The sequence below is a fragment of the Nicotiana tomentosiformis genome, chromosome 10, assembly GCF_000390325.3.
Source record: "Nicotiana tomentosiformis chromosome 10, ASM39032v3, whole genome shotgun sequence".
In the NCBI taxonomy this organism is placed as follows: domain Eukaryota; kingdom Viridiplantae; phylum Streptophyta; class Magnoliopsida; order Solanales; family Solanaceae; genus Nicotiana; species Nicotiana tomentosiformis.
This window is the reverse complement of record NC_090821.1, coordinates 58,540,610-58,553,129: the sequence shown is the minus strand read 5'-3', so window position 1 is coordinate 58,553,129 and position 12,520 is coordinate 58,540,610. Positions and strand designations below refer to the sequence as shown.

At 35.2% G+C, this 12,520-nt stretch overlaps 2 protein-coding genes across 2 annotated transcripts; both read left to right on the top strand.

Annotated features, from left to right (window-relative positions):
- The first annotated feature begins 224 nt into the window (after window positions 1–224).
- On the top strand, window positions 225–2,918 carry LOC104093060 (transcription factor MYB106-like). Its single transcript, XM_070187722.1, has 3 exons — window positions 225–451; window positions 917–1,046; window positions 1,884–2,918. Exons 1-3 carry the CDS (start codon window positions 319–321, stop codon window positions 2,659–2,661), a joined length of 1,041 nt encoding a protein of 346 aa, XP_070043823.1. The 5' UTR covers window positions 225–318; the 3' UTR covers window positions 2,662–2,918.
- An 8,400-nt stretch (window positions 2,919–11,318) lies between these two features.
- On the top strand, window positions 11,319–12,114 carry LOC138900243 (uncharacterized). Its single transcript, XM_070186962.1, has 2 exons — window positions 11,319–11,607; window positions 11,750–12,114. The coding sequence occupies exons 1-2, from the start codon at window positions 11,319–11,321 to the stop codon at window positions 12,112–12,114; spliced, it is 654 nt and encodes a 217-aa protein (XP_070043063.1).
- Window positions 12,115–12,520: the final 406 nt, after the last annotated feature.

Here is a 12,520-nt window from a genome sequence, read left to right as displayed (position 1 = left end):
TTGAACGGTTGGGATGATTTTCATTGGTGGACCGCCAACTAGAGAATCAGGCAGTTCAATCTCATTTTCTCAAAATAACTGCCTGAAAAATTCCAATATTGTAATTAAAGCTTCACATTTATACCCTCTTTTAACATTTATTTTACATTGCAGCTACCTGTCTGATCACACTACTTATTATTTGTTCATTGGCCTATATCATTTGCCTATATATACTCTCAAACTGGCATTTCCATATACCATATTCTCTCATTTCCACATAAAGAAAGACAGAATAATAGACTTTCTTGATTTTCTCTGTGTTAACTTAGTGTTAAAATGGGAAGGTCCAAGTGCTGTGATAAACAAGGTTTGAAGAAAGGGCCATGGACACCAGAAGAAGACCGAAAACTCTTGTCTTGCATTGAGGAACATGGTTGTGGTAGCTGGCGTGCTTTGCCTGCTAAAGCTGGTAATAATATTAGTAACTATTATTTACACAAATAGCCGGTTAGATTTACTATTTATTTTTTCTAGCTAGCATACATAAATTATATACTGACTATATATACATGGTTATACATCCATATATCATACATAGATTATGCGTAGATTATATGTCTACCGCTATTTTTAGATTATCCATATATCGTACATTTATATATTTTGACACCTCTTAATGAAAATCCTGACTAGCTCCGCCAATGGTTGGGTGGGACTATTATGTTAATTCTCCTAATATTTTAAATTGTGTGATCAGACATTATATTGAACAAACATGTAATTGTTTTATATTATTTTATAATGTGTGATCACCAAGAGTTGAATTGCGTGATCATTTCGTCTAAGAGTTTAAGCTGTTAGATAGTACACTTTATTTACTTAATTATCTTTTGGATTGCTAGCATATATAATTTTGACCTTTTTCCCTTTTTAGATCTGCAGAGGTGTGGGAAGAGTTGTAGGCTTAGATGGATCAATTATCTAAGGCCAGATATCAAGAGAGGAAAGTTCAGTTTACAAGAAGAAAGAACTATAATTCAGCTTCATGCTCTTCTTGGAAACAGGTAATAATTTATTGAAGGACAGTAAATTAAAAAAATGACAGCAAATGATAGAACTCATTATTTTCTGCCATTAGGTTGGGGTCATAAATTGTTAGTTACCTTTGCCTTTGTCACATTCTTTCCCATAGTCACTGTTTTCTTCTCTTTTACTATGCAACCAATAGGCATGATGCAACTAATAGGGTTAATGCTCCTTTTTTCATGGACCAAACCAATGAAAAAATTTAAACAGTAATTCTCCGTCCATAAGTAACTTTTTGGCATTATTATTTTGATTCAAAATAAATATCCTTTTACATAATCAAGAATGAATGAATTTTAATTTTTCGAATTTGCCCTTTATTTACATATCCCAATATGTGAACAATATATAAATTTTAATTAAGAGTAATTTAATCAAAATATATTTTTTTCTAGAAAATAGTATTTTCTTAAGGAGTGTGACAAAGATCAAAAAGTCACTTATTATGGACCGGAGGAAGTAAAAGAGAACACATTATATATATATATATATATATATATATATATCTTCAGCAACTTCGTTATAATAATCATAATTAACATCTATTATTAACTCATTATTTAGTTTTTGATGGAGTAGATTACTCAACAATAGAAGCTATATATCTTTGTCTACCACAGAAAGAACTGACAACGTCAGATATTAGTACTATCTATTTACTACGCACATGTACAAAGTCATAAATGTACATAGAATTCAGCCTAGACTATCCAAATGTTAGATTGCCTAATTAGATACTCTCTCTGTCCAATTTACATAATATGTGATTAATTTGTGCAACATTAACATGGTTAATTACTCTCTTTGTTATTCAGATGGTCAGCAATAGCAGCTTACTTACCTAGCAGAACAGACAACGAGATAAAAAACTATTGGAACTCACGTTTGAAGAAGAGATTAACAAAAATGGGCATTGATCCAATGACTCACAAGCCAAAAATCACAAACAACATTAATGGTAGCTCAAATGATCAATCTAAGTATGTTGCAAACCTTAGTCATATGGCTGAATGGGAGAGTGCAAGACTTGAAGCAGAAGCAAGACTTGTTCGTAGATCAAAAGATCACTCTAAATACCTCTTCAATAGCACTCGCAACAACAACAAAAACAATAATTACGTCGTTTCGCAACCTTATTATCAACTTCCTTGTCTTGACATATTAAAAGCATGGCAAAGAGCAAGCACAAAATTACCAACAACAAATGACATTCGATCTATTCTTCTTGATGGTTTTGCTAACAAAAACCTCGAATCATCGATACCATCAACGTTAAATTCCTCGGGGAATTTGTTCGTGAACAATGTACCAAGTATTACAAAAGTTGATGACCAAAATCTTCCTTTGTGTACAATCACTTGTTTGGAAAATCCTTGTCCAACAAAAGATGTCCAAACAGACCTTCCAAGTTTTATGCAAGAGTTCTCAGAGCTATTTGATCTTGAATATATACAAAATTCAGCAAATAATTTTAGTGGAATACAAGTGGATAATTTTATGGGAAGCTGCTCAGGGGATTTTGAAGATAACAAGTTTAATTGGAACAACTTTCCTTATTTGGTCACTTCACCAATTGGTTCTCCAGTATTCTGAAGAGTTCATATGTTGCTACATACTACTACGGAGATCTTAGGGTCAGTTGCTAAAATAAACGGGATAGGAGGATCGACCTGTTCAGATAATTCCGAAGAAAGATTGTCGGTTGATATTTTTCTATTGTTTTGAGTTTAGCTGAGTTTTTTTTAGTGATTATTATGATAACACTTTAGATATGTATTTGTATTCAAGATTTGTATCGCTAGTTCCTTATTAGCGTGAAGTTTACTTTATGAAATGATTGATTAAAACCATGTAGCCTTTTTTTTTTAGTAATAGCGTAGCATCCTTTGTTTTCTTAGGTCAATATTTCTCCTACAGGCATTTGTTTACTATACATGTATATCAAGTTTGTTTACTCTCCCGCACTGCTGCACCCCTCTCTCGTCTACTATTTGCAGATGATCTAGTATTATTCGCTAAAGCGGATACTCACAATGCACACACCATCAATAACATCTTCCACCAGCCGAGTATCAAATTCGGGCTCCGAATCAATTTTAATAAGTTTAAATTATCCTTCTCAGCAACTGTACCTCCTACAACTCAACAAATCCTCTCTTACATAATAAATAGGCTTCCTTATTAATCAATATCAAAATACCTACTCTAACACGGGTAGTACCAAGGACACTTATATTTGGAAAAACCTAATGAAAGTAGCAAACCTATGTCGCAAAGGAATTAGTTGGAACATTGTTAATGACCGAAGTATCAATCTATGGCACGACCACTGAATCACACCCAACTTATCTCTCCGTCAACTTATCCATGGTCCACTCCTACCCACAGACGCATCTCTTTCCTTGAATCATATTATTATATAGGAACCACTCTTGGGCTCTTGAAAACCTTGCCATCGAACTGCCGCCCGCTATCGTCTACTTAATCAACCATACATTCATTTGCCCTCCTCCGGCTACACACGACACCCCTTACTGGAATGTCATACCACATGGTGAGTTTACCACCGCCTCCACTTTTTCAATTATATCACCTAACACATCCACACCACCAATATTCCCACACACCTAAATATGGAAAATACCGACTTTACCTAAAATCAAACATTTTCTCTCGCTTGTTATGCACAACTCACTACCCACCTCCTACACCCTCTACAAACGGCGGATCACCCAGTCCATGACCTGCTCACTATGCAATTACCACACTGAAAACATCCCTCACATCTTTTTTTTTTCTCTTAAAAAATCTTACCTTAAATGTGTCGAAATTGAAGTTATCTCATTAGCGGTAATGATACTGTTAATGAAATATGCAAACCTACTATACAAATTTGGAAATACTTCCACATCTCTCCACCAACAGTGGATTTTCCCACATGGATACGCACTAAATGTACCATCACTACACACATAAAGATCAACACTCAACTCATTCTACTCACACATATACTCACCCCACTAATACTTTGGCAATTATGGCTTACTCGAAATCACAATTATTTTCACTGCTCCTTCAAGCCCATAAACCCGTGTATCATCATAAACTTTGCCACAGAACAATATTTTCTCACTTCCATCCCCACTAGATCACCTCGTACACTTATTCCTATCAAGTGGAAAGCTCCGCCCCCATCACACATTAAACTAAATATAGATGGCGCCTTCGACAACATCAGTTCGACAGGAGGATAAGATGGAGTATTTCGAGACTCCACTGGTGCTTGGCTTCATGGATATACAAAATACTTGCATCACAAGGACGCCTTGCATGAAGAAATCGTCGCTCTCTTCCATAATCTACGCATTGTTATTACTCATAATTATCAACATTTGATAGTGGAAACCGTTTCACATGTATTAATTTCACTTCTACCATTAGGGAACAGAAAATACTTAACTATTTTACATGGTTGCAGGTCGATGCTACTTGAATTACAAGTGTCCAAGCTCCACCACACCTTCAGGGAGGGTAATGGCATGGCAGATGCTCTGGCAAAATATGGCAAACAGCTACACCTTCACCACCATCCAGATGCATTACTTTTTGAAACCCCTCCCCCCCACCCACTTTATTTTCTCATCGTTAGATTTTGATGTAACATGAGCTGTTGTTAGCTTTTAAGCTTAGTTTAACTTAAAAGAGGGTGAATGGAAATGGAGGAAAAAATAAAAATTTTATTTTCACTCCTTCACAAAGGGATAGTGTCCCATATTGGAGGAGGAAAAGACTTTCGATGGGTATGTATACAATTGCTCTTCTTCTAGCTCTTAAAGAGTTAAGAAGATGTCAAGCCTCGCGCCGTCGTCGTCGTCGCTCGGCTTCGGCTTCGGTCAAATGATTGATTGATTAATATTTTGGACCAAATTTATTTATTAATATTAAAATTAACGTAATATTATTTTAATCCAAATTAATCGTTTTATAATGATAAATTAATTTTCCTCCGTGTTTTGATTTCCCATATTATTTTGCGTAAATAGCCATTTATATAATGGCCATTTTACATGAACAGTCATAACAGACATTCTGAAGAGTTGCACCTCTTCGTTTAAACTCAACATGTTGGCTATAAATAGCAGACCATTCCCTCAGATTTTCCTTACATATATTTCTGAATTCTCATCTTCCTTTCTGCATTGTTTTCTTACGAAACAAATAACGTAAGTGTGATTTGCTGCCGCCATTTATGTTCGTTGAAACACTGGATTTGAAGTGCCGCTACACCAGTGTGTAATCCGTTCTATCCTAGGAGGAAATACTCCATAACCTCGAGTACTAGGAGGGGATTAAGTTCCTTAAGGAAACACTGTGAATTCATTGGGCTCAAATTAAATTCTATTTCTTCTACATTTATGTTTATACGTTATTTTTCCTTCTCCATAATTATTTTACAAATACAGTATTCTAACAAGCTTAAGGAACTTAATTTTATATATTGTATTTGTGTTATACATACTGTTCTGGAGACTAAAACCTGTGTGGTTTTCTACTCCCTTTTTGGAGATTAAAGCCTTTATGATTTTCTACTCCATTTGTTTACTTTAACGTATATTCTGTTTTGGTTTACTATCTGTTATTTGGAGATTAAAATCCTAGCGATTTTCTACTCCATTGGAGATTAAAATCTATGTGATTTTCTACTCCAGTTTTATTCGATTTGAAGATATAAAAACTTCGTCATATATTAAACGTTCGGTTTATGTCATTCTTTTACAGAAATGACGACTAAGAATGGAAACAAGGTTGTTCCTATGGTGACTGCCAATACATCGACAAGCCGAACAACACTGGCATTGGCATCGGTGATGGTAGGCTATAATCTCGTATTTTAGTCGCTTATTATACTCTAAATCACTGTACTTTACTTATGTTAAGCTTTAATTGGTAGTGTTTTTGCACTTATTGTGTGTTTTATGCCTTATAGGAGTATTTTCGAGTTATGTAGGAGTTGTGGAGTTAATTCGAGCTATTTAGAGCTTTGAAGTCTGAGTAGAATCCTAAGTAATTAAGTTGGGATCACGTTCAGGGGTCGAAAACCAAGTCTGGATGTCAAAAATTTGAAAAACCCATTTCTGGCCACAATTTGCACTACCGCACGGCGGGGCGCTAGTGCAAAAAGTGGCCAGGAATCATATTTTGGCACATTCTGGAATTTCCTACATGCGCATCGCGGTAGACCAAAAATGTTAAGAGTGACTTTCCAATTCCGCTAAAAATGGTAATTTCGTCCGGGGATTATTGGGGAATGGCTTAAATACACGGGAAATCACCATTTTCGATACTTTTCACACATTTTCGACGTAAGGAGGCTAAGGAGGAGTTGGAAGAACACAAGCACAAAGATTTCATCATTCCTTCCTTACTCAAGATCCAGGTTTAGATTGAATTTATGTTTTTCTATACTTTAGTTATATTTGTGAAGAACTTCTCCATATCTATAGAGTAGATCCTTTTGGGTTTTGATGGATTTGGTGTATTGATGATTGTTTGTGGATTATAACTCTATTTTTATGTATTTGAATCATTTTTGGAAGATTTAATTATTGCATCTATATTCACTTGTTCTTGTAACTAAAAAAGGCATAACTTGTGATATCTTTGCATTATATTGTTGGTTGAGTTCATAGATTCATCTAAGTAATCGAAAGAGGCTAGTTGAATCATTGATTAAATCTAGTTAGGAGACTAATTGAAAGAGATTTTCTTAAAGACCGATCCACTACGCATTCTTGCATATCTTCACAGTGCTTAAATTAGTTCATCTCGTGAGTTTAAGACTTAATCAAGAGAGGAGTTTTTGCTGAACGTTTGAACTAATAACAGAGTGAATTTGAGAGAATCACTTGAACATTGGAAATGAATTATCTAGAGTTAGATCCCAAACAATTATCTTGCGCTTATTTTGTCAAAACCCTATCCTCTTTCACTGATAACCTTATTTGCTTCTTTCGTGTTTCGATAATCACTTGTCAATAGTTGTATATTTTAGATTCTTAGTTGAATTTTATTATTAATCATATAAATATCAACTGCTGATTCTCCTGGATAGCAATCAAGCTAGAAACTATGAAAATACTATTTAAATCCAATCCATGTGGACACGATATTATACTATATTATCTTTGACTAGCTAGCACAATTTAAGTGTGTGTGTTTTGCGCTCGTCAAATTTTGGCGTCGTTACCGGGGATTGGATATCAATAGTATTTGAAATATTTTGTAGTGCTAATTCAGGAATTAGCTTCTATTTTTTTCTTTTATTTTTATTTTTGTTTGTTGAACTTCTCTTCAAGATTTCTTTTGTTGAAGAAATCTTGAAGAGCATATTATTGATATTGAACTCTAAAAGATGTGAAGATGGAGTACAACTAACCTGAGAAAACAGTTGAAGAGTTAGCAACTGAATATTATCAGCGGTGTGCTATGTGTTTTAAATGCAGTGGAAATCATCTATGGGTTGATTGTCAAGCAGGTAGATATTCTTCCTATGGTTCATCTTTTTGAACATTCTCACTTTGTCTCTAGTCCGTATAGGTATGAGGATTTATATGGGCACAATTCTGACTCTGGTTGGGATGAATACCCTTATTATGACTGGAATGCAAGCGAAGTGTGACTACCACTTCAAGCGCAGAATGTTAGTTTAGAAGAGTTTATGTATAAGGTCATTAATAAGGTGGAAGAGAGATTTACACATGATGATGAAGCCACTAACAACCTAATAATGCAAGTGAATCAACTAATAAGTACACTTTCAGAAAGGTAATTGCATTGTGATAATGAATATATGGAGGAGATTCCCTGTGAGAATGAGCCTACCCGAGATGATGAACACCTACAAAGAGAACTTTTCACTCTGCAAGAGGACTCTTTTACAACTGAGATGATTGAAGAGAGGCTTTGGTTGATTGTGCATCAATAAAAGAAGAGTTCCAATCCCCATCCACCTATCCACATTTAAAATTTTTAGTAAAAGATAATGAGGAACAAATGGTATTGGACATACCAGAGGAATACTCACATGACCTTTCTTCTTTATTTTCTTATTCTAACCTTGATCATGTGGATTTTATTTTTGAAGATTTACAGGAATATGTAGGGATTGATCTTGTGAATGAATGCAGAAATAAGTTGAGGATAATCCTACAAGAACAATCCACCGCCCAAAATGAGGCCAAGAAAGAAAGAAAAGAGTGGGTCTTACAAATATCCTTAAAGGACTTTGATCTGATGAGCTCCATAAAGAATCCCGAGGAGCGAAAATAAAAAATTAATTCAGAATTAGGGGTTGAGTTCACAAGTTCTAGGAAACGGAAAAAGTCCAGGGGAGTTTTCTTTACCTCTTGCTTTTTATTTGTATGTCATGGGGACATGCCACAATTTAAAGTGTGGGGTGGGGATGTAAATATGTAAATAACTATTTTTTTGTTTGTTTTTTGTGTGTGTTTTCATTTCTTTTGATTGAAATTTTTAATGTCGAATAAAAAAAATATTCTTTTCTTTAGGTAGTATAATAATTTCCCGTTGGTTTTTCTTTGTGTCGCGGTTCTTTTCCAAGGGTGTTGTTTGAACCAGGTGTAGTTAGTTGTTTTTAGGAGTAGGACATCTGGTGCTGTGATTTTAAATGAAAGCAATATCTCTTGACTTTATTATGCCTTGAGAATAGTAAGTGCTTTAGTTGTGACGCTTATGCTCAATTTTTGACTCTTGTATAAGTACCTTAAATTGTATGATCTTAACTTTGCTTAACTGCTTTGACTAGAGTATCTCGATGAGTCCGATCCTGAGTAAGTTATGTGCCATGTGTGTGTGAGGTTTCGTGTATTCTGTGCATTGCATTTGATGTCTAGAACTTGCCCCGTGTGTTTGCAAAGCGAAATAGTAGTTTTATTCAGTCTTGGAAGTAATATAGGAGTTTCTTTATTGAGCCAGTTATATGTTGTTATCCACCTAATTGTTATGTATCCTAGTTGACCCCTTTGAGACTGTAATCCTATTTCTTTGGCAACCATATTACAAGCCTTGCCCAATTATTTCAATTGACCATCTATTTGAACCTTCTTACCTCTCACGAACACTTGAAATTATTATGAACTTTGTAAAAGTTAAAGTGTGGGGTATTAGTTTGGATTTTGAGTGGAACTATTTAAATAAGGAGAAAGGTGCACTGTTTTATTAAAAATAAGAGCCACTTGAATTGAAAAAGAAAATGAAAAAAATAGTTGGATGGTTAAAAAAGATTCCTTGATTGATGTAATTGTGCGTAAAGAAGTAGGGAGTTGACATATATTGACGTGAAGGTGGAGTTATGGTTTGACATAAGTATGGAGTTTTAAATGGTTAAATTGTATGTATTAAAGTGCTTAGAGAGGTGTAGTCACGTTTATATCAAATATATCCTACTCATCCCACAGCTTACATTATAACCAAATAAAGTCCTACTTGATCCTTGACTGTATGAGCTCAATTAGTAGAGTAGTACATTATGAGCAAGCTTATAGTACATCTTTTGTGGCACATGAATATTATTTCTGAGAGTGAGCGAATTCTTCCTATCTTGAGTTCCTAATTGTTCTTAAATTTTATTGTGTGTGGAACTACTCTCTATTGTTATGTGAGGGCACTTGATTCATGAAGGAAAGGTAATGTCATTGGCCTCTATGTTAGAGTAAGTGAGCATGCTGTGAAAAATGTGTGGTGCTGTTGAGTCAACTCTTGAGGCGAGCATGTTACGGTATTGTGCTTATTCTGTTTGACTATACTTTGAGTGATGAGTTAGGAGAGTTATTTAAAAAGGTCGTGTCTATATGAAGTCTAGTTTGATTGTTGGAGGACAAGCAATGGTTTAAGTGTGGGGTGTTGATAGTAGGCTATAATCACGTGTTTTAGTTGCTTATTACACTGTAATTCACTACACTTTACTTGTGTTGCGCTTTAATTGGTAGTGTTTTTGCACTTATTGTGTGTTTTCTGCCTTGTAGGAGTGATTCTGAGTTATGTAGATGTTGTGAAGTTAATTCGAGCTATTTGGAGCTTTGAAGTCTGAGTAGAAGCCCAAGCAATTAAGTCGGGATCACATTCGGGGGTCGAAAACCAAGTGTGGATGTCAAAAATTTAAAAACTCATATTTTGGAACGTTCTGGAATTTCCTACATGCATGCCGTGGTAGCCCAAAAATGTTAGAGTGACTTCCCAATTCCGCTAAAAAGGGTAATTTCGTTCGGGGATTATTGGGGAATGGCTTAAACACACGGAAAACACCATTTTCAGCACTTTTGACACATTTTCGACCTAAGGTGGCTAAGGAGGCTAAGGAGGAGTTAGAAGAACACAAGCACAAGGATTTCATCATTCCTTCCTCACTCAAGATCCGGGGTTGGATTGAATTTATGTTTTCCTATACTTTAGTTACTTTTGTGAAGAGCTTCTCCATGTCTATGGAGTAGATCCTTTTGGGTTTTGATGGATTTGGTGTATTGATGATTGTTTGTGGGTTATAACTCTATTTTTATGTATTTAAATCGTTTTTGGAAGATTTAATTGTTGCATTTATATTCACTTGTTCTTGCAATCGAAAGAGGCATAACTTATGATATCTTTACATTATATTGTTGTTTGAGTTCATAGATTCTTCTAAGTAATCGAAAGAGGCTAGTTGAATCATTGATTAAATCTAGTTAGGAGAATAATCGAAAGAGGTTTTGCTAAAGACCGATCCACTATGAATTCTTGCATATCTTCACTGTGCTTAAATTTGTTCATCTCGTGAGTTTAATAATAGAGTGAATTTAAGAGATTCACTTGAACATTGGAAGTGAATTATCTAGAGTTAGATCCCAAACAATTATCTTGCACTTATTTTGTCAAAACCATATCGTCTTCCACTGATAACCTTAATTGTTTCTTCCTAGTTTTGATAGTCACTAGTCAATAGTTGTAGATTTTAGATTCATAGTTAAATTTTATTATTAATCATTTAAATCTCAACTGTTGATTCTCCTGGATAGAAATCAAGCTAGAAACTATGAGAATACTATTTAAATCGAATCCATGTGGACACGATATTATACTCTACTATCTTTGACTAGCGAGCACAATTTAAGTGTGTGTTTTGCGCTCGTCAACCGGCACAGGCAGAAAAGCTCAAAAAAGTTTCTGGAATTGATTTCAAGCGGTGGCAGCAGAAGATGTTCTTTTACTTGACTACTTTAAGTCTACAGAAGTTCATTAAGAAAGATGTTCCTGTTCGGCCTGATGAAACTCCAGACAATGAACGTTTTCTCGTGACTGAGGCATGGAAGCATTCTGATTTTTCTTGCAAGAATTATATTCTTTGCAAGTTGGAGGATGATCTGTATAACGTCTATAGTAATGTGGAGACGTCAAAAGAACTGTGGATTGCTCTTGAAAAGAAATACAAAACTGAGAATATCGGGTTGAGAAATTTGTTGCCGCAAACATTTGGACTACAAAATGGTAGATACTAAGTCTGTTGTTACCCAAGTCCAGGAATTGCAAGTGATTATTCGCGATCTCCTTGCTAAAGGTATAAGTCGAATTAATACTTATGTTGAAAGTATTAATTATATTATTATTACTAATAGAATTTTCGTTGAAGGTCTTGTCATCAATGAAGCATTCCAAGTTGTAGCGATGATTGAGAAGTTCCCTTCTTTGTGGAAGAACTTCAAAAATTACTTGAAACACAAATGCAAGGAGATGTCGCTCGAAGATCTCATTGTTCGATTGAGGATCGAAGAGGACAACAAAGTTGCTGAAAAGAAAGGTCGTGGAAACTCAACAATAATGGGAGAAAACATTGCAGAGGGTGCTCGACAAAATAATAGAAAGATAAAGAAGCCTTCTGGACCAAAAAGCAACCCAAGCAAGAAGCGGTTCAAAGGAAATTGCTACAACTGTGGGAAAGAAGGACACAAATCTACAAATTGTTGTGCTCCAAGGAAAGACAAGAATAAGGGTTAATAAACATGGTTGAAAAGCACGAGGATAATGATGACTTGTGTGCTATGCTTTCTGAATGCAACCTGGTGGGAAAACCTAAAGAATGGTGGATTGATTCTGGAGCCACTCGCTATGTTTGTGCTGTTAGAGAAGCGTTTTCTACTTATACTCCCGTTGGACCCGAAGAGACGCTTTCTATGGGAAATTCTGCAATGGCCAAGATTAAAGAATGTGGCAAGATATTTCTGAAAATGACTTCTGCCAAGGTGGTGACTCTGAACAATGTCCTTCATGTTCCTGAAATTAGGAAGAACTTAGTCTCTACTGCACTTCTCGTCAAGAACGGGTTTAAGTGCATTTTGTATCTGATAAGGTTGTAATAAGTAAGAATGAGATGTTTGTAGGAAAAGGTTACCTCATTGAGGGC